The sequence below is a fragment of the Guyanagaster necrorhizus genome (genome assembly GCF_019112545.1).
Source record: "Guyanagaster necrorhizus MCA 3950 unplaced genomic scaffold BT62scaffold_11, whole genome shotgun sequence".
Lineage (NCBI taxonomy): Eukaryota > Fungi > Basidiomycota > Agaricomycetes > Agaricales > Physalacriaceae > Guyanagaster > Guyanagaster necrorhizus.
In genome coordinates, this window is record NW_025064890.1 from 1,183,993 (window position 1) to 1,204,603 (window position 20,611).

A 20,611-nucleotide genomic window follows, 5' to 3' on the forward strand; every position below is an offset into this window, starting at 1 on the left:
GCCATGCTAGAAGAACATCACTTACCGAAGTTTCTATGGCCCGAGGCAGTGGCATATGCCACATATTTGAAGAACCGATCACCAACCAGGGCCATCAAGAATGATTTAACCCCAGAAGAAGTGTTTCAGGGCACGAAACCAGATATTTCAGCACTTCAGGAATTCGGAGTAAAGTGCTGGGTGTTGCAGCAAGATAACAAGAGGTCAAAACTAGACCCAAAGTCAAGGGAATTCATTTTCACAGGCCTTACAGATGAATCCAGGGCCTGGAGATATTATAACCCTCAAACCAGGCAGATTCAGACCTCAAGAAATGTTATATTCCCTGAAAACAACACTACAGAGCCTATAGACACTGACTATATAGTCTCCCACCCTTCGTTGCTCGAGGGGGAGTCAGGGAGCAAAGTCGAGCAGACTCCGGATGGAAATGATGGCATTTCGGACGATTCCGTGGATGCCGGAAATGCCGAACCAAAAGGGGAAATAGCCCCTGATGTGTCATCGATCAAATCAAATTTCCCAATATGGCGTGGGAAAGTGATCGAGCCACGCGACAAATCGGTCCGGATTGCATCAAAGACTCAACCGAGTTACCGGACACTTCATAATCCAAGTGTACGAGCTGTGAAAACATCGGAACAACAGCGTACCTCAGAAGAATCATCTTTGGAAGCCGTAAATGTTGCAATAGACTATGCATCCATTGGAGAAACTGCAGATAACCTCAGTGATGAGCCATTAAGCCTTGAAGAAGCTAAGACAAGGCCAGACTGGCATCATTGGAAGAAAGCAATGGATGAAGAATACAATCTATTAACTTCCCTAGGCACATGGCAGCTGGAAGAATTACCCAAAGACAGATCACTTGTGGATTGCAAGTGGACTTACAGATTGAAAAGGGATGGTGATGGGAAAATCACCAGATACAAGGCCAGACTTGTTGCAAAAGGATTTTCACAGATACCCAGCATTGATTTCTTCGAGACATATGCACCAGTTGTCAGGCTGGACACATTCCACCTACTCATGGCAATTGCTGCTCAAAGAAACCTAATCATTCATGGAATGGACGTTGTTGGAGCTTACTTAAATGGTAAACTCAATGAATCCATTTACATGGCACAGCCACCTGAATATTCAGATGGGAGTGGAAAAGCGGCACACCTCAAATTAACGTTGTACGGACTCAAGCAATCTGGCCAAGTTTGGAATAACAAATTAAATGCTACATTTTTGGGACTTGGATACATCAGATTGATCAGTGATCAATGTGTATACATCAGACAAATGGGTTCTGATCCCATAATCGTAGCTGTACATGTCGACGACATGACATTGCTTGCCTCAGATGATGAAACCATGTCTAAAATGAAAGAAGAGCTTAAGAAGAAGCTAAATGTCACAGACATGGGGGAGATTCAATATATATTGGGCATGAAGGTAGACAGGAATTGGGACAAGAGCACTATCACTCTATCCCAGAAGGCATATATTCTCAAAGTACTTGAGCGAATGGGCATGAATGACTGCAAACCGGTCAAAATGCCTATGGACCCGAATGTACGGCTAGAGAAAATTCCGACAGAAGACCCACGAGGCGTTGACACAGCCACCAGGCAATATTACCATACTGGTGTCGGATCACTAATGTATGCGGCCAATGGATCCCGGCCCGACATTGCACATGCTGTCACCGAATTAAGCAAGTACGTGCAGAATCCGGCTGCTGAGCATGTCACAGCCTTGAAGCGAGTTTTCCGCTATCTGAAGGGAACTCTAGACTTCGGAATCACATATGGAGGGACTATGGATGAGCTGATACCTTATTCAGACTCAGACTGGGGAGAAGACAGAACAGATAGAAGATCAACATCTGGTTATGTCTGTACCTATGCAGGGGGAGCTGTTACTTGGAGTTCAAAGAAACAGCCCACCGTAGCCTTATCCACTATGGAAGCAGAATATATGGCCCTTGCACACACAACCCGGGAAGTAATTTGGCTACGAGCACTCTTAACCGAATTAGGATTGCCACCTTATGAAGCAACGACTATTTTCGTCGACAACCAATCAGCAATCAAATTTGCCGAGAACCCTATATTCCATGCACGATCGAAGCATATAGACATACGGCATCACTTCGTTCGTGAGCGCATGGCTTCAAACGAAGTCAAAGTTCAGCACTGCGCATCAGAAGAGAACTTAGCGGATATATTCACTAAAGGCCTACCAAGACCATTACATGAGTATCTATCTACAGATATTCTAGGAACTCGGAATTGAGGGGGAGTGTTGGGATAGCAATCCCGAGCGAGTACGAGAACGTACTCGAAGATACGATGCCAGTCAGCGGCAGCTGACTTGGATCGTGATCTGGACTTATTTAGTATCTCGTAGAAAGATCTCGAAGTAATACAAAATGTATTTAAGTAGAACGTTTCTCTCTCGAGAGGCCAATTCTAGTTCTCTGTTCTATTACCCTGCTCTCTACTTACAACAACTAACAGATTACATCATAATTCATCTTGGCATAGTCCACCGCAGCATTTCCTTCATGCAAGTACGCATTATTCTTCGTTCCATTTTTCAGAACGGAAATCTCGTACAGGCTGAGAAACGGACTCTGAATTTACAGATGGACGGATCCCCAATTCTTTCCGAAGAATGAGAAGGTCAAGAGAACACAGCTGCGTGAATGACGGCAATCGTTGCTGCATCGTTGCTGCCGCGCCGTTGCAGCATTCAAAGTAATTGCAACATTTTGTGAGCGCTTAGATACGTATCACCCTGGATTTTGCTTTTTTGAGAATAGTGGGGTACAGCAAGATATCAACGAGAACTGCAAGGGCGTGTCCACAAGTAAATGTAGGGCACGAGTACATCGATTGAATACCCTTCACACTAGACGCCCAATTTTTCAGCAGAAACCAAAGTCTCTGTTCAGGGCTTCCCTTTGCGGTACTAAGGTTGGTTACTGAAAGATAAGCGGGTCCTAAAATATTGAACGAAACCTGTCCACCGCCAGGTAAGGGCAATCGTGGGAACTGAACCCAACGCTAATGTCGACCGCCATCTCCTGCCTCCGCATTTTCTTTAAAGACGACAGAATAAGATGATGCCCTTCCAGTGGCTCACCCAGCTCTTCTCTACCGTCCTTCCGTGATCATTGGGAAGCGGCCTAGAGCGAGGGCGTCAATCTCGGACTGAGCTTTCTCTTGAACTTGCGGATGAAGAACCATCGCTAGTATGAATGACGTTAACGCGGATGGAGTCTTGGGTATAGTTAGATTGGCTGGGTAGTTATAGGCGTCCTGCTCACTGTCTCTGCCCCTCCTAGATAAATGAACATGTTACCTAGTTACTTCGAAATGGAACGCACCTGAATACAAAGATGCCCCTGCCGCTTTGGCCAATTCCCCAAAATCGTCAAGAGGATTATTTGTCAGTGAGGGCTCTTCGAGGTATTGGGACAGGAACGACTGTTCAAAGATACCTTTTTTCTGAGGCAGAGCTAGTATTAAAACGATGGACAGCGTCGACATCAGCCAAGACTGACCATCTCAGTTTTGACGAAGTTAAACGGAACATCATACAATTCATCAAGATCGCGCCTCATGGATTTAGCTGTCCGCTGGAATGATGCACCAGGGAACCAAGGCGGTACGTGTTTTACTGAAAAGAGCCTTTGTTAGGAGGAACACAAATGATCTTGTCGCCTAGACTCACACATGGTAAAGCTGTCTACCCACCATCTTCCAGGTTCGGAGGCGCGGGCAAAACCAAGCATGGCATCTTCGGCGATTTTGACCAGGTGAAGAGGATCGCCTATACGTGACGGGTATCCGTACATTAAGAGTAGGATCGTTGATGATGTACATCTAGCGAACTTGCATTAAAGTTCGTTGCTTACTACCAGCGTTTGAACGCACTCCCTTGCATGCTTGGAGAAGTTGCCAGGATCTGATAAGAGCTTCGACAGTAGCCTATTATCCGGTATGATTTTACAAAGGGCAAAAAAATCAGGGGCCGAACTTTAGATTCTCTCGCTCCTGTAAATCTCGGAGTTCTCTAGATTCGCACGCTCGAGGATCCATCCATTGGTGGAAGACCCGGTGGAATTCGCGAAAACGGGAGTTTTGCGTTGCTTATGCGTACCCTAATCCACGGGACCAGCCGACTCTTAAGATATTTGCATATTATCCCATTTGACAAACAGCGCGTCTGACTTAGAGCTCGCCGGCCATGACAGCAGAAGGACGGTTAGAATAAATATTTCCTGTGTGTGTCTGGTACATCAATGATGCTGTTGACAACGGTGCTGGAGAGCTCACCTCGACCTTCCAAAAGGTCTTTCGACGCCTTGAGGGATGAAAGGACTATGACGGGTTGTCCAAAGACTGTTATCTTCATGATATCACCTGGCAGGTGTCGGTCTATCGTTTTCAAGTCAGGCGTACCCACGCACCATATTTTTGCTTCCATTCATGCCAATTCAACCATTGGCGGTCTGCAGGTATCTGTAAGGCATTTCCTATGATTGGCAGAGGGAGGGGAGGACCGGGGGGAGACCGTCCTCGTAGGATAAAAGCATGGATCTGGTTATAGACGAAACAAATGATAAGAGTAGACACGAGGAACCCAGAAAGACTCGTAAATTTAGACAAATCTGATAGAGAGTCCATGTCATCGGGTGTCGTGGTGGTGATGGGAAGGAAAAGTGAAAGAAGGTCATAGTGGGAGTGATGGCAAGCGCCGGAATGGATAAGACGCAGGTGGTCGATGTGTTTACCCTGGGACATGAGTTGTAACCTGCTGCCGGACGAGTGTGTTCAGCGCGCTTGCTTCTGTTTTTCCAAGGGTATCGTTGACATTTATTATTAACGTTACTGACGGTATTTGAACGGGAAATGGAAGCTACTGGCTGTCGCGACAGGATTAAATAATGCATTGAAATATCAGCTGGGAGCAATAGCATTGGCCACAAAGCAAGGCCGCCAAAACGTCACACTATGTTTGGATTGGCATCTCATGAAGTGCTCAGGTGTTCGGTAGTAGACGTTATGGTAATTGGTCAATGATGAAATGACGGTGCGATATCATGGACCAGTAATCACCACGTTCTACGTATTCAAGGGGGGCAGCAAGGCCAGGCCAGGTGACCTAGTAGCTCCCACTCAAATAAGCCGCAGCAACGCAGCGAGGAGGAGAATATTTGTCGCTGTTTGTTTCGAAGGACGTCGAGTCCCATCGGAACTGCGGCGGGATGACCTCATCATTCAGCGATTCATCTCTGGGAATGATTTTCTGAATCATGTCGACTGGGAACAGGATTGGCCGTACAACTGTCAAACACAGACTTTTTACAGGTCCGACTGGCATCATAATAGCTCCAGCTTGACGGCAAATCTTCTGAACTTTGAATTTCGCTTCCCGGGATCGATGCGCAGTTTTTGTCCTGCGCATTTGGACCCTATTCCATTTGGAAGGCCTGCTCTTGGGAATACGGCATGGCTGTGAACTAACCTAACGCTCTTTGTAGGATCTCTAGCATAGCATAGCCTCGAGGATTCGGAATATCCATACTAACAACGTTACAGTGAATTGATACTCCCGTAAGTCCATTTATTTTATCCGCTCGGGTCACGGTCCTGGTTAACCCTCTTCTTCCGCAGTCATATTTATTGATCAAGCTGTGCTTTTGATGGCTTTTATAATTTCTTCTTTCCCTTCCGTAGAGCACCAATTTCCCGCTCACATCTCTCCAGGCCTATGGAGTGCACTGCGTTTCGCAATTTCTTCGGGGGAATCATGTCCCCCCACAGGCGACATCGCTATGACCTCCTGTCGGACGTCGATGATGAATCCTACCAACTCCCCGCGGATGGCAATCTACCTCGGCGACGGTTCTCTTCACGTCGAAATCCCTTCGGCTTCCTCACACACGTTTTCTTTTCCACCGCACTTCGACGAAACACTTTTTTCTTCTTGCTCGTCGTGACATGCGTCATCGGTTGGCTGGCCCCACCTTCATACAATGACGTACGGGATTTTGAACAGCACTTCCCGCAACATCAGATCCCGACCGATTACATAGGCGACAGAAGATTTCTACGCTTTGAAGGGACGCTATGGGGTCTTGGCTTGAACAACATCTTGCAAGAAGAGTATGTTATTCCGCCTTTTTCTCCTCACTTACATTGGCTAACTTGATATAGCCTCCTTCTATCTTACATCGCGTACGCGACAAACCGTTCATTCGTATTCAGTGATTACACATGGTCACACACTCCGTTCCCTTTCACCATCGACGATTACTCTCTCCGACCGGCTCGAATGCCTCTAAACGCCTTTATTTCCGGTCCCACCGCGGGTGGACCAATATCGACATCACACAACCAACATACATTGGATCTACCAGCGGACTCTCATGCCCAAATCGACGCAGATTTACGCGCGGTACGCTTAGATTATTTCGACGCTGTTTGCCCGCCAAATCTACGCGTCCGGCTCACCTCTGCTGACATCCCGCAGCTAAGTGACGACACCCTCGAAGGAGACGCCCTTTTGGCTACGTGGGTAGATTGGTTATCACGAGACGAGGTCGTGAAACAGCCATGTGTGGTTGTTGATTTCAGTGAGAAAGTCGTGTTTGATCATCTGTTCGTAGTACTCGGTCTTTATCACTATCGCCACTGACTCTAAATCCGATATAGATTGTTTGGATCACAGAGAGTAATATCCATATTCCCCGTACTTGCGTCGAGCCCCATCCTCAATGAGTTCGCATGGTCCTATCTCGTCGAAGGTGCTGTCGAACGGAACATGAATGGATTAATTAATTCAGCATCGTCCTCATCTCCGAATCTCATGTCTGGCGTGGCAGCGGTTCATCTAAGAAGAGGCGACTACTCCGGGCATTGCCTCTATCTTTCCAAACACAACACCCCATATCAGGGCATGAACCAATACCCCGGTATCCTCGACCGGTTTGATCCACTCGAATTTGACCCGTCTGCGCCTTCCCCAGATAACGACTCATACCATCATTACCTCCCACACTGCCTCCCCACCATTCCAGAAATAGTCGAACGTCTACGAGCCGTTCGCGCAGAAAACCCACAGCTATCATTGACCAAGGTGTACCTACTCTCGAATGGTCGCCGGTGGTGGCTTGATGAGCTTTGGACAGCGTTGCGGGCGGATGGGTGGGAGCCTGTAAAGGAAGGTTTGGGGAGCAGTCAGGATTTGGTCTTGACGAGACAGGAACAGTATGTTAGTGGGGCGGTGGATATGGCTATTGCGGAAAAGGCGGAGATGTTTGTCGGGAATGGGTTCTCGAGTCTTACGGGGAACATTGTAATGTTGAGGCTGGCCAAGGGTGTTGATGTGGGACTGAATAGGATGCTGTGATTATAACACATATATATAGGGTGTGGTGTACGTTACAATAAACTTGAACGAAGTAGTATCTATCTCGTGCTTCACCGTAAGTCACCTGGGTAGAGAACATGCAAGAGAACCCCATACAATTTAAAATTTTCCTAATGTCGGGGAGGCGCGATTTGGAATTCTAAATGTGCTCTCCATCAGTCGTAATGACTTTGCTGCGCATTCACAACGAAACTGTAAAATGCCGCTGTCCTGCCGTGATAACACGGTAATGCAGAATTGGTCCTGAGCAAATAAATGGTCCTTCACTGATACGTCTCAAACCACATTGCGAAATGTTTCAACAATTTATTTATTTATTTAAATTGAGTTACTCGTGTGTGATGGGATGGGCCAGCCGGGTGCTACAAACTATCGCTACTATGATACATAAATGATAAAATGGATACAAAGCAAAGTGATACACAGCTTTAGCTCTAACAGTTGTCATCCACGACCGTACCGAGGGCTTCGTTAATTGCATCGAGCAATATATCATTCGAGTCACCGGCGACGTTCCACATCGCGAAGCCCTTCAGTCCGTTGTCACTGATGTACCGGCCCTTCGCCGCAAAAGACGTAGCATCATCATAGGAGACCATCACTTCCGAGGTCGAGTTGTATACGTAGGGCTAAGAAGAAAAAAAAAAGTCAACACTAAGTCATCGATACCTGTACAAAGGAGAACTCACGGTCTGACTGCAGGTATCAAAGATGTAATCTATCCCTTCAGCAGCTGTGCCATTTTCGGTGAGGAAGCCGCCATCGATGAGGCCCCAGAAGTTGAAAATACCACTGACCCCGCTGCTGGGGTTACCACAAATATCGGTGGTCTCAGTAGTGGTGGTGGTGGTGTTATCACTATCACCAGCGGGTTGTAGCGAAGCGTTGAACTTTGGATAGAGTTCCAGAGATCCATTGGAGGCAAGCGCATCCGCGGTGTCGACGTGGAAGCTGTGGCCATAGGATGCAACGCCAACGGCAATCTTCGGTGTCAAGCGGTCAGCATCGTGGGCGATTGATCTGACAGGAGCAGACATACCTGGCTAGCAGGGAACCCAGCAGTTGTCCATGCTTTGACGGCTGAAACAACGGAACCCACTCCGTTCGTGGCACATGTATCGTTGAGAGGAGCATTGGGGCCAACAGTGGCAGACCAGGAGCCCCAGATGTCGTAAACCATGATAGCTATGAATCGTAAAAACACATCAACCCTCACGATATCCTTGCTACAAACTCAAAACACGTACCAATGTGATCCAGATATTGTGCAAAGTTGGAGACATCGGTCATCGGCTCACCATCAGAACCAGCGAACGGTGTGATGCCGACAGCAGCTGAAAGGTACAATTTGGAACCAGTCGAATCTTGACGAAACTCTTGGAGGAAGGTAAGGAAGTTGGCCGAGTCACTGGTGGAAATGGAGTTACACCCGATACCGGCCTTGTTAGGATACTCCCAGTCGAAGTCGATACCGCTCAAGTTGTAAGTGTCGACGAGGTTGACGATGGCCTTGATAAACGCGGTGCGGTTCTCAGCGGTGGCAACTGCTAGAGAAAAACCCTGGGATCCCGTCCAACCACCGATGGACAATAGGGCGGAGACATTCTGTAATTCAAGTCAGACGACAAAGATGCCCGAAAGACGGACCCGCTCCTCACGTTCTCCTGAGCATTCGCAACGAAGTCGGGAAGCCTTGATTCACTCAGTGAGTCCAAAGCAATGTCGGAGGAGTCAAAAGTGGTTGTGCTGTCCAGGAATCAATGGGCCTTAGCTAAACCAGAGGAATGATCAAACGCACGCGAAGGCAAACGTCATCATGGTGTACTTTTCCCATGGAATATCAGAAGGTGTGTAATCTTCCAACCAGCCGGGATACCATGCGGCAGCTAGAAAATCAGAAGTCTCATTCGTGGTAGCCCTGGTACTGGAGGTGCATGTCGACGTCGTAGCGGGAGTGGAAGCAGATGAAGTAGCAGAAACAGAACTAGCTGTCAGACGGCAGTATGGGGCCGCCAAAGCAAGAGGAAAGAATGGTAGTAAGAGAACGGGAAGCATCGTTATCATCGTGCAAGTGAGAGTAAAGAAAGAGTGAGTAGTTCTGAAAAATTTTCGATCAACGGAGTAGGTGGGTTTAATAGGGCAAAAGAACGTGTTTTTGACAAGGACGCCTGACCTATTTGTACCATCCGAGGCGCGGCCAGACCACGCGGCCAGCCTTACGCTATTGTGCCTGTAGAACAATGAAGGATGAAATCTGTAGCACTGATTAGCGTGCCATCATTGTTTGCCTTGTGCTCAACAACGGCTCTCCTAAATATTGCCTTGTTTTTGGTTGCCAACGTGAGATATCGATGACCTTGAAGACTGAAGTTTTTGTTAGGGATGTTCAAGGCGAATCTGACATATTATTCTATGCTGATCTCTGTCCGAGAAAGTAAAGTAATACTGGATACGATCTATCAATAAATCGGAAAGCATGGCAAAAGGATGGCTTACAATTACAACCAACGTTCGTCAACGCCTGCCTCTACTGAGCCCTATTCTCGCAGCCAGCTGCCGAGCATGAATGAGCTGTAACCGTCGGGATCTTGCGAACAGGATGAAGAGGGATACGATGGCAAACAACAGATTGCAAGCCACAAATTCGTAAAAATCTGCTCGTTCTTTTCCTACTATCCGTCCGCAGGGCTCCCAAGCGAGATGCTCTCCTTCTGGTGTTGTTCCTGTATTCGCTGGGGTCCCTTCGGGTGACATGCTTGCCTCTGTGCAGTGCATTAATCGACGATTGCCAAATGGTTGGCAGAAGGGTTGGCTGAGCTGTGCTGCGGTTCAGCGTTCATGAACGATAACGACGGCGGAGCTTACTCACTGCCGCCGACGGGCAAGGCTCACAGACGCCAAAGGGCTGGCATATCATATGAAACTGCGAGTTGTTTCCTGGCGTGCTGAATGGGGTGTCTTGTGCAGACACAGCGTGAAGAAGGCATGTCCTGTATTTCCACCGTATGAGCACCGACATGCATCGTAATACGAGAGACTCCCGTACAGAAATAAGGTCATGATGTACGCCAACGACGGCGACGAGAGATGCATCTGAGCAGCATGAACGTGAGGGTCGACGACGAAGATGGCGACGACCACGTGGGAATTACGACGTTGCTCGTCGCATTCTCCTCTTGATTGCATACCACCATCTACGGCCCCTCATGTCCCGCAGAACAGCTGTAGTCGAAGAGTTCGACGACGATACGGACCTGCCGTTGCCCAGCCAGCCTCTTCCCAACACAGGATACAATGGCCCTCTACTGCAGGAAATAAATTCTGATGACGATTTTGACCTTCCTTCCCCGCGTGCAGGCCCCGCGTCGTCGCCGTCGTCACAGTCACAGTTCCTGCCCACATCGTCTGACAGTGTGAATGCAAAGAACTCGGTAACGGACATTACGCCCTATAAGAAGTATGTTTATCCACTCCTCTACGCCATATCCTTTTCATCCATTGCCAGGTGGACATGTATATACCCAATATATATCGATGCAAAGCGTCCATATAGTACTGGGCAGCGTAGGGTAGCACGCGAAAAGAGTGTGTGGTGGCCTCTTAGCAAAGACATTGCAGAAGCTACGAACCGACTCGGTCTAGGCACCCTCCACGAAGTGAACAAGGCCCACCCCCGGGATTGGGAGAACCCAGGCCGGGTTAGGGTGCTGTGGAAGAAGGACGGTCGGCTCATGAATCCTGCCATCCAGACCAGTCAGTGGCCCCCCTGACTTCTTCGTCATCGAGAAACAATCCTAACTCATATTACGCAGAAAAGCAGCTCTTGGAGATGGTCTGCATACAGATACAACGTCTAAAGCCCGAGAATATCCCCAGACCTCCCTATAACACTTCTCCTGCCAAGGTCGAGCCGATTGTTCCTGCACCAAAGCCGCATACAACAACTTCGGCATCGACCAAGGGCAAGCAACCCGCAACGATGAAATCCAAGTCACCTTCAGCGCCGCAGTTGACCAAGACTAGCGGTAGACGACCTCCTATACCTCCAGAACCTCATCCCCCACTCGCTAGTCGCGTATCGCCTTACTCCCCCGCTATATCCACGGGTGTTCTGATAGAGACAGTCAAGGCAGGGATGACCGCCCAGGAAGCCAATGCCGCTCCTGGTTCTGCTCCCGGTGCACCTGGATTGCCCAGTGGCGCACAGAAAGGAAAGCGGAAAGTGGTGAGGGTCAGAGGATGAATTGTGCTTATCCCACAGTATGTATGAAGGGAATTGTAATACATCGTTTTTCTGAATACCCTTTGCTAACTGCTTAAGCGTCGAAAGTGAATCAAGATAACGACAATTCCAACACAGCAACAGGAAAATGCGTTCGCGATAACGACTCGTGTGCTGTGGGTGGCGCTGGTCCTGTGGTCTCGCACGAGGTGAGGAATTCGGACATTCTGACGTTACCCTAGTCCCGTTCATAGTAGCTGGTGGCCAGGGCCAAGGACTCGGTTTTTCAGAATCATTTCCGGCTCGGAGCGTATAATGTGATATCGCTATCTCCATGCCCTGTTGCATCAGTAGCAGGGCACTATCTTGGCACCTACATGAAGTTGATGAGTTGAAGTCATCGAACTTGGGACCTACAAGGACCCATTTTTCACGTGGCCTCCCAGAATTGGTGAACTGATATGATCCTTGTTTTTTCAAGCAGATCGCATCTTCTGGTGTTGTTGCTTTATCTTTTTCCCTTCTTTCTACAGCACGTCGCGTTGTGAATACAAATCGCCTGAGATGCGGCCTCACCTGCTGAGGCGATCTTAGTCGCCTACGATGCAGCGTTCGATGACCTTTGCGCGTACAAGGCATACTTGCAATCATAAAGCCGAACGATTGCGTTAAGATTCGAGACGCCGTTGTTCAGAGTCCAGCGCACGATCGTGACTATGGCCTCTATTACTGCAAATATGGGGATCCGAGCGTGTTTCCAAGTGTCCTGACGATATTGATGACTGAGGAGTTGAAGAAAGTTACTTCGGTACTGGTGACAGCTAAAAGGGAACAACTAGTTCTGAAATACCTCTTTTACGCTCCGGCCAAGAGAGTTTTGGGGTCCTCTCACTCTTTTTTTTCGACAGGACCGGTATAAAGGAGCTTCTCACCATCATTGAATTAGCGTTATTAGCAGTGCAACGAGATATATCATGAGAAGCAGAATGTGGGGCCTTGGGGTGTAAAAGGACAGTACGTGTTGCAATTACTTCTTTTTGACACTGCGTTCAATTATGCGCTGGAGAATTGTCCTCGCTGACGTCATTCTTGTGGAAAGACACACAAGTCGCTGTATCCTAACTGGCAATATATCCGAGCGTCCTTGGCGATTCAGTATTATGGCTGTATGCTTTTAAACGTCTCGAGGAAACTCTGCTCCAGCTCCAACCACAGCAGCTGAGGGGGATGCGGTGGAATGCGTCTTGGTGGATCGTTTTCTTCGCAGCGTCTGCTAATACCAAATTCGTTCTATCGTTCCCACAGCAGCGCTTTAATGTCGATTTTGTGAACATTATTATTATGATCCTTGGATCGGCGAGTACGTCGTTCTGGCGCGAGAACGAGTTTCGCGTGGGCGACGTCCTCACCAGAAGAGGCGGATGGTGCGTTGTCATACTCCTAAATGAGCAATAGCAAACACATTGAGCTACTCCAGCAGGTAGGCATTTTGACAAATCTTGGTTACCTTGCTCATATCTTCGTCAGAATTCAATGCCCGCGGGTCCGTTCTAGCACTTCAAAGACAAAGACAGCAACCACCCGCGCCCCGCATATGTCACTATCGTTGTACATTTCAGCATCCACACTAACGTCTGTATTGTGGACTTCCCACCTCATCGATAACTAGAGGAGAAACCGGAACTTTGCTTCACCGGTAGATGGTCCTTCTCCTAGACATATTGGTGAGACCGACGTTGCTATGAAGAGCAGAAAATATTTTCCGCTCATTGATACGCTTGATTGTCATACCTCAAAATTTACCACACTACATTAGTTATCCGCCGGACAAGGATTCACTAACCTTCGAAACGTTGTCCCCTTTTTACCGAGATCTCAGACGATACCTTGGTGTATCCAAAACTCAGCTTGCCGCCATCATCCGTGAGTAGTCTCTTCTTCTCATCGTCGCCTGGTCCACAGAATGATTTGGCAACCGACGACGCGGAGGAGAGAGCAATGAAGTGAGACGTCTCACTTCTCGTGCCCAGTGTGTACACAACCCTCAGCGCGACTCCGTGTGGACCATGTGTATTTCGTACGGTACATTCGGGCTGCGCTGAAATGTGCAGCGGCATGTCCGGTTTGCGACGAACGAGCCATCGAGGACCAACTCCGGAAGATATACATCTCCCAGGAGTGGGCTCGATGGTGCCGCACGAGGTCGACTGTACTCTCTCATAACCCATACCCCTCCGTAACCCATACTCTCCCATAACCCATACTCCCTCGTAACCCATAGCTCTGAGGGTCCACCGACCGCTATAGGTTATAAGAGAGTCAACTGTACAACAGTTTCTCATATCGAAACGCAGAACAAGCGATAATATGAACAACAGAGCATCTTGCATGTAAGGCTTTATGAATCTATTCAGTTCCATCTACTAAAAAATTATGTTAGAGGGGTTAATAAGGCCAGATCGCGCGCACTAGACTCACCAGAGGCAGGACAGGGATCAAGGTCAGTCCTTTGAGATCTCTCAAGAGCGCGCCTTTCTCGAGGACCGTCTTATAAAGATTATGCACACTGACGCCATCAGGGAAGTCGTAATACCCCCGCTCCTCCAAGTCAATGGCCAGCTTCATCACCCACGTAGCGCAGGTCCAACCCCTAGGACCTATCACGGTCCACTCCTTGACACTAGCAGGATGAGACGCCCGAATAATGTCGTCGATCAGTCTTGTCGATCCCTGAAATTCCCCCAACTCTACGATCCCCCGAAATCTAGCCGATTTAGCTAGATTGGGTCGAGTAAAGTGCCATTTCCACAGGTAGTCGTCTTGTCGGACGATTTCGTAACAGGTGGTATCGTTCTTGGACCAAGGGAGGTCAGAAGAGAGGAATGCCCAGTGGAAGTATGGAGTCGGGTGTGAAGGGTCTGCATTTAATCCATAGTAGTAGAGAGCTATGCCGAAGCGCATCTCAATTTTCAGTCTGCAGAGGAATGAAATGAGCTATGCGGCTACTGGTAGTAATGATACTTGCTTTGTAACGTAGAAAAGCTGAAGAGGATTAGAGGAGATACTAATTTCGCTGCTTCTTATCGATAATCTACCCGACTCCTCTGATCAGGGTGTTTCAGTCAAGACATTCTCACATGAACGCTGCCGAAATGTAATAATAATTTCATAACTCCTGTTCCGGTGATAAACACTGATCCATACCTTCCACTGGTGGAGGTCATTGGCGAGTGCTTAGACTTCAGCTGGATCAGGTACGTTTCTGAAGCGCCCGGTAAAGGATGTAATATCGGTGACTGTGGACTTGATAAATAAATCGAGAGGCGCACCAGATCACATTTCCATTTAGGCGAACCCCATCCAAACCTAGCGTCGACGTCCGCCTCAAATTGGAATGGCGTCAAGAAGTTATGGATTCCCGATCGCCACTCTACATCATACGGCTCCGTAAACAAGGCCTTGAGGTATTCCCAATGGGCGGGATACCACCCTGAGCACTCCCAGTCCACGATACCGGTCACTTTGCCGTTGTCGACCATGATATTGTGCTGGGCTAGATCACTGTGCGTGAAAACGAGCGGATGTCTGCGGGAATGCGATTCGATGATCTCCTCGGCGCGTTGTGGTTCGCTATGAAAGACACGTCGAACATCGCCGAACGGGATGCCGAGACGGAGCTGCAAGTTCATTACTGCCTCGTCTGCATAGGGACCATAAGGCCCATCTGTGCAGATCCTGTAGTCCATGACGGGTCCCCCGAGAACAGAGCATATAGCAGGGCTTCGGGGGGAAGGAATGGCTCTGAGTTCTTCCACAAAGCCACGGAGTTGGGTATGTATATTATGCTTTTCTGTATCGGTGAATCGATTCCAGCGCGCCTGAAGAATGTCCTGGCCAGGAAGCCTCTGCATGAACGCGTAACTCTTCCCCCAGAAGTGGATGGTACCGAACACTCTCGGAACTGGAATTGACGTATGGGCACGTACAAAACGCAGGGACGCGACCTCCTCAGGGCCCCTAGTTTGTTTGATAAAGATCCACCGTCCCAGGGATTCTGCACCAAGGCTATTAGAGCTGTCGAAAGTAAAGAGGCTGGACACGGACTGAGCCACAACCACCGACAGATTGAAAAAGCAATTTCTTCGGAGGCGTAGCGGAGCTTGCGCAATGTTCGCATCCATAGAGGAGGGGGAGGATACTTTGCGAGGAGCTGACGGCGGCGCTCCTCTCGCGACACTGATGCCATGGGTGCAGTAAAAGTTCGTAGTATGCGCTTCGGCCCGACTATCCGGATGTTTGCTGCCCGTCCTGCATTGAAAACGTGACTAGCGGGACATACCAAATCAAATACACAAGAGTCGTAAAAAGGCTTCGCATAGTATGGGGGGCTAATTACATCTTGCTTGCTTGCCTTCCTTCACCTTCGTCGAGTTTGATGGTCCCTTTTTCCTTGCGCAACCTATTTCACTTCATTTCAATACGCCTGCACAGATCCCTCTCTGGTACCCTTCTCGATGATCGCTATCTCTTCATGGAGTGCCTTGGTACTGGCAGCACTGGCAAGGTCTACAAAGCGATTGATGTAACGATGAGCAAGGACAAACCTCCTTGTTTTGCTGTCAAGTGTCTTCGTAAGTCGCAGCGTGGTCCATTCGAGGCCAGTTTCCAGATGCGCGAGTTTCTTATTCATCACGCTGCTTCTCGCCACCGCAACGTCGTCACTCTGCACGAAATCATCGTCAATGAACCCCATGTCTACGTTGTCCTCGACCTATGCGACGGCGGCGATATGTTCTACACCATTATCGCAAAGGACTACTTCCCTCAGCGGACGGACCGAGTCAAAACTGCCTTTCTGCAAATCCTCGATGCCCTGCACCACTGTCATCAATGCGGCATCTTCCATCGTGATGTCAAACCGGAGAATATCCTATTTTCCGGGGATCGTTCTCAGGCGTACCTTGCGGACTTTGGCTTGGCGACGCTGGAGCCTTATTCAGGTGAGCACGGGTGCGGTAGCCTGCAGTTTATGAGTCCCGGTGAGTCATATGCTTTGTTATGTGCCGCCCGTTTTCAACTTGTCTTGAACAGAGTGCATCGGCAAGGAATTTGGCTTTCAGAACAAACTTTATTCAACGCGAGCCAACGATACTTGGGCCCTTGGCGTGCTTCTGATGAACATGATTACGGCTTGTGTACCGTGGATAGCGGCGAAGACAAGGGACGCGCATTTCCGGGCCTATCTTGACGACGATGACTATTTCTTGTCCGTTCAACCCATCTCGGAGGCCGCAAACAACATTCTCAAGAGGATCTTTGACCTCGACCCTTCATCGCGTATCTCCCTCCCAGAGCTCCGTAACGAAATTGTCGCCCTCGATACTTTCTTTTCTCCGGCTCGCGATCCCGTCACCGGTGAATCTATGCCTATCGAACCTGACAAGACATCGCCTCGTAATTCAGCTGGCCTTCGTTTTGATTACGCTCCGCTCTCCGCTCCAGGGCCGTCTGCTGTAGAGTCCTCGGTCCTCGCCGTTCCTGATGCAGACCATTCACTGACGTCCGCGGCGAGTAGTAGTATGGGGCCAATAACGCCCGAGACACGTGCCGATGTGGTCCAGGTTAAGATTAAGGAAGTGCCGGGTATTATTCCTCCTGGGAACGAGGTGTTGGAACCGGTGGTGAGGAATGGGCATATATTCAGGGACCTCGAGAAGCCGACATGGATTCGAAAAGTGGTGCCGAAGAGTAGTTGTTTTCAAAGATTCGTGCAGCGTTTGACGCCGGCGTCAAAAAACGCTCGTCAGTGACGACGGCATATCGGACATTGCTATTCTTACTCTCGTTTCAGCTTTGCTTTTCTTCTGTCACTACGTGGTATTATATGACAGACAGTACATTCATTACCTTTTGAACTTGTTTAAAATAACACTAAGGATTACACGTGGAAAATGAAAATGAAAACGAGGCAAGAGATATATAAAGCGGGAAGTACATTATAAAACAACAAGGAACATACACGAAAGTCTGCGTAGAAGAAATCCAATGATAGGTAACAATACCAGATCTTTACCCATGCCAACAAAGTTGTATCCATCCATCCATTCATGACAAAAGAAGATGAAAAAAAAAAAAAAAACCCATGACGAAATAGTGCGTGCGAAGATGTTACAAGCAATGGAGCGTGAGTATGTGAAATAAATCTTAAACGTTAGATGAATACATTAGGGGGGGTTGGAAGGGTTAGACCGCGCCACAGGAAGATTGTTAACCCCCTAATACCGTAGTGGGGGTGGCAAATCAGGCATGAGCACATGCACGGGTCTTCCATCCGAGAAGCTGCCCTTATGTATCAGCTGATGGACGTCTTCCGTTAGGACGAGAGAATGGACGGAGTGCGCGGGAGACGGGGAGCTCGCCATGGAGGAGGGGGAATGGACGTGCGCTGGGAGCGGTTCCGGCAGGTCTGAGGTGTTGTACGATGGGACAGGCTTGCGGGGCATACGACGGGGCGGCTGGCGAGGATTTTGTTGTTGTTGTTGTTGTTGCTGTTGTTGTTGCTGTTGCTGTTGATACCCAACAAAGACGCCATCGTCTATAGGCAGCACTGGCGATGAGAAACGACGGTTCTCCGTAGGCGTATGGAGTACGCTGCTCGTCGAGGGCGATTCAGGGTACGGCTGCGGTGAGGGTGCCATCCTCTGAGCCTGAGCCTGAGTCTGGCTCCGCGGTCGACTGAAATTGTTGTTTAGCACGTAGGACTCGATGGACGACGTGGACTGCCGGCCGGCTTGCGGTAGGCGCGGGCTGTAGCCAACTGCATGAGCCATGACTTCCCCGTTCTCTACAGACACCGGGGAGCGCGAGTACTTGTCCTCGTACGAGGCGTATGGGTTGAAGCCTTCTTCTGAGCAAGAGCTCTCAGCCATAGTGTGCCCATAAGAGACGATGGGACCCATGGAACCCGCCTGCGAATGGTGCCTCTCGACTCTACCCTCAGAATCGTACCCGCTCATTCCTACGACCCCAGCACCGTTGTACTTGTTGGTCTTTTGCTTCGTCGTCTTGGCCGGGTGGGATTTACCGCTGTGAGTAGAGTCGAACGAGCCGAGGGTTCCCCATCGACCGACAATGCCACTGTTAGGAGATCCGAGAGAGGGGCCTCGGCGACGGCGGTTAGTGGCACAGAGGAAGTAGAGGAGGGCAGCCAGCACAGCGGCAAGTAGGGCAACACCGCCAATGACGCCGCCGGCAATGGCACCCTTGTTGACGGAAGTTACGGCATCTACGATGGCAGAGGCGGACGGGCTGCTGGTAGAGGTGCTCATGGCGGCGGATGAAGACGAAGACGAAGATCCGGCAGAACTTGAGAGGCAGGAGACGTCGGATCCGTTACTGACGAAAAAATCGAAATATGTGGTCTGGCTGAAATCCGGGTAAGTCTCCATGGAGGCCCAGATGGTGTACCACCCCTGCGGAACATTAACCTTGTCCCAGGTGAATGAATCATTGGAAGGATCAGCACTTGTTGTAATGATCTTGACGATATCACCGCTGGACGTACTAGCACCATCACCATCACCAGCAGTGAGATACGTGGGGATAGCTCGAGCCGCAACGTCGCTAACTCCGTCCGTGATGAGGCTAGGGGAAGTTGTGGAAGAAGATGATGACGATGATGTGGTCACAGAGGAAGAAGAATCAGTTTGGGTAACGTTGATATTCGTTATCATGAGCTCCAAGGGAGATGTTGGACCAGAATATACCCATCTGACGCTCGCCGAAGTGCATGTAGTGAGACTGGAGACGCTGACGAACACCAGAAATGGCGTAGAAGAGGACGATGTAGCGCTAGAAGTGGCAGTAGCAGTGGACGAGGCGGCTGAAGTAAATTTTTTTGGTCAAGACGAGCGATTTAATGCCGGTAACAAGAACGCACCTTGACGTTCTAACAGCGCTAGCTCAGGAAGACCTGGAATATGCATCTATCAGCTGAGGAACGGGAGGAGAGATGGCAATGAATTGAAGGAAAAGTGTCGCCAGGTAAGGCACCAGACATGAAGAGATGCCGCCATCTGTTTTAATAAAAAATAACAGATCGACGCAGAGTCAGACACTACATACTGCGCGCCCTGCGCGCTGAAAACGCGGTTAGCATGAGCCTAATCTCGCCACAGACGTGACAATCAGCGTTAAGCGACGGCGCCGGTCCAGGGCATCCGCGGAGCTCGACACTCATTGCCGACACTGAGGCACGACAACTTTTTGCTAGCGACGTCGCTACCGTACAGACACGAATAGACTCATTTTCACCAGCCTGAAAATGCAGGGGGAAAAAAAGAGCTAGAAACTCACCGCGGGCACCAAACGATGCTCTCTCGGCCACAGCACCCTTCACCATCATCCAGAGAGTAAATAAAAGGAATTTCTTCATGGTTTTTTGAATGTGTCCCCTATTATGTGCATGGACTGCCCTTCTGCTTGAACGGTGAGTATCTAGTGAAACTGGCACAGAGACAGATTCCTCCTCCTCACCAAATGAATGTTCCACCACCGTGTCGCAGAGATGGAGGCTCGAGGATGAGACCTCTTTTCGTTCCCCCAAAGGTAGAAGAAGAGAACAACAATAAGGGTTGGCTTGGTGGGCGTTTCCAAGCAAGGTCTCCCCGGAGGCTTTACTTGGTTTTTCACCCGTTTATTAATAATTATTTTTACGTTATCTCTAATGCCGCCATATCCCCGGTCCTCCCGGTGCCGATAGCACACGGGTACATATCTAAAGTACAAGCCACCAAATGCTTATGTATTCAACAGTGCTGATATGAGTTTGAACGGCGACCCCCAGAAACTCGTGGCCGACGAGATGTGCATGTTCAAGCTAGACTACATCGGACGATAACGTACTTGGACATTATTTGCTACGCGAATTGCCAATGAACCAGCTAAAAACAGGCT

The 20,611-nt window shown here is 49.1% G+C and overlaps 10 protein-coding genes across 10 annotated transcripts; 3 read left to right on the plus strand and 7 right to left on the minus strand.

Annotated features, from left to right (window-relative positions):
* Window positions 1-2,910: 2,910 nt before the first annotated feature.
* BT62DRAFT_96576 (uncharacterized protein) lies at window positions 2,911-4,264 on the minus strand. The gene is made up of 7 exons (XM_043188787.1): window positions 4,036-4,264; window positions 3,933-3,986; window positions 3,730-3,881; window positions 3,560-3,675; window positions 3,383-3,503; window positions 3,323-3,327; window positions 2,911-3,275 (listed from the first exon to the last, which is right to left on the minus strand). Exons 1-7 carry the CDS (start codon window positions 4,095-4,097, stop codon window positions 3,150-3,152), a joined length of 636 nt encoding a protein of 211 aa, XP_043040497.1. The 5' UTR covers window positions 4,098-4,264; the 3' UTR covers window positions 2,911-3,149.
* A 1,018-nt stretch (window positions 4,265-5,282) lies between these two features.
* BT62DRAFT_967754 (uncharacterized protein) lies at window positions 5,283-7,483 on the plus strand. The gene is made up of 4 exons (XM_043188879.1): window positions 5,283-5,615; window positions 5,676-6,167; window positions 6,219-6,662; window positions 6,717-7,483. The coding sequence occupies exons 2-4, from the start codon at window positions 5,773-5,775 to the stop codon at window positions 7,411-7,413; spliced, it is 1,536 nt and encodes a 511-aa protein (XP_043040498.1). The 5' UTR covers window positions 5,283-5,615; window positions 5,676-5,772; the 3' UTR covers window positions 7,414-7,483.
* Window positions 7,484-7,848: 365 nt separating this feature from the next.
* On the minus strand, window positions 7,849-9,697 carry BT62DRAFT_96729 (glycoside hydrolase family 18 protein). The gene is made up of 6 exons (XM_043188857.1): window positions 9,233-9,697; window positions 9,093-9,180; window positions 8,682-9,039; window positions 8,474-8,619; window positions 8,124-8,417; window positions 7,849-8,063 (listed from the first exon to the last, which is right to left on the minus strand). Exons 1-6 carry the CDS (start codon window positions 9,496-9,498, stop codon window positions 7,869-7,871), a joined length of 1,347 nt encoding a protein of 448 aa, XP_043040499.1. The 5' UTR covers window positions 9,499-9,697; the 3' UTR covers window positions 7,849-7,868.
* Window positions 9,698-9,948: 251 nt separating this feature from the next.
* Window positions 9,949-10,351, minus strand: BT62DRAFT_893438 (uncharacterized protein; the record flags this gene model as incomplete). Its single annotated transcript, XM_043183142.1, has 2 exons — window positions 9,949-10,251; window positions 10,304-10,351. The coding sequence occupies 2 exons, from the start codon at window positions 10,349-10,351 to the stop codon at window positions 9,949-9,951; spliced, it is 351 nt and encodes a 116-aa protein (XP_043040500.1).
* A 221-nt stretch (window positions 10,352-10,572) lies between these two features.
* On the plus strand, window positions 10,573-11,738 carry BT62DRAFT_931572 (signal recognition particle SRP19 subunit). The gene is made up of 3 exons (XM_043186159.1): window positions 10,573-10,891; window positions 10,940-11,187; window positions 11,247-11,738. The coding sequence occupies exons 1-3, from the start codon at window positions 10,641-10,643 to the stop codon at window positions 11,675-11,677; spliced, it is 930 nt and encodes a 309-aa protein (XP_043040501.1). The 5' UTR covers window positions 10,573-10,640; the 3' UTR covers window positions 11,678-11,738.
* A 1,671-nt stretch (window positions 11,739-13,409) lies between these two features.
* BT62DRAFT_96685 (uncharacterized protein) lies at window positions 13,410-14,463 on the minus strand. Its single transcript, XM_043188839.1, has 2 exons — window positions 14,135-14,463; window positions 13,410-14,079 (listed from the first exon to the last, which is right to left on the minus strand). Exon 2 carries the CDS (start codon window positions 14,074-14,076, stop codon window positions 13,495-13,497), a length of 582 nt encoding a protein of 193 aa, XP_043040502.1. The 5' UTR covers window positions 14,077-14,079; window positions 14,135-14,463; the 3' UTR covers window positions 13,410-13,494.
* BT62DRAFT_893830 (uncharacterized protein) lies at window positions 14,102-14,617 on the minus strand (the record flags this gene model as incomplete). The annotated part of the gene is made up of 1 exon (XM_043183161.1): window positions 14,102-14,617. The coding sequence occupies one exon, from the start codon at window positions 14,615-14,617 to the stop codon at window positions 14,102-14,104; it is 516 nt and encodes a 171-aa protein (XP_043040503.1).
* Window positions 14,618-15,120: 503 nt separating this feature from the next.
* BT62DRAFT_829489 (uncharacterized protein) lies at window positions 15,121-15,663 on the minus strand (the record flags this gene model as incomplete). Its single annotated transcript, XM_043182396.1, has 1 exon — window positions 15,121-15,663. A coding segment is annotated over one exon (543 nt), but the record flags the coding sequence as incomplete, so codon positions are not given.
* Window positions 15,664-16,025: 362 nt separating this feature from the next.
* On the plus strand, window positions 16,026-17,408 carry BT62DRAFT_986779 (kinase-like protein; the record flags this gene model as incomplete). The annotated part of the gene is made up of 4 exons (XM_043190017.1): window positions 16,026-16,274; window positions 16,299-16,695; window positions 16,748-17,337; window positions 17,361-17,408. Exons 1-4 carry the CDS (start codon window positions 16,092-16,094, stop codon window positions 17,406-17,408), a joined length of 1,218 nt encoding a protein of 405 aa, XP_043040505.1. The 5' UTR covers window positions 16,026-16,091.
* Window positions 17,409-17,517: 109 nt separating this feature from the next.
* Window positions 17,518-20,323, minus strand: BT62DRAFT_931578 (uncharacterized protein). Its single transcript, XM_043186160.1, has 4 exons — window positions 20,192-20,323; window positions 20,012-20,133; window positions 19,596-19,628; window positions 17,518-19,538 (listed from the first exon to the last, which is right to left on the minus strand). The coding sequence occupies exons 2-4, from the start codon at window positions 20,088-20,090 to the stop codon at window positions 17,932-17,934; spliced, it is 1,719 nt and encodes a 572-aa protein (XP_043040506.1). The 5' UTR covers window positions 20,091-20,133; window positions 20,192-20,323; the 3' UTR covers window positions 17,518-17,931.
* Between the last annotated feature and the right edge of the window lie 288 nt (window positions 20,324-20,611).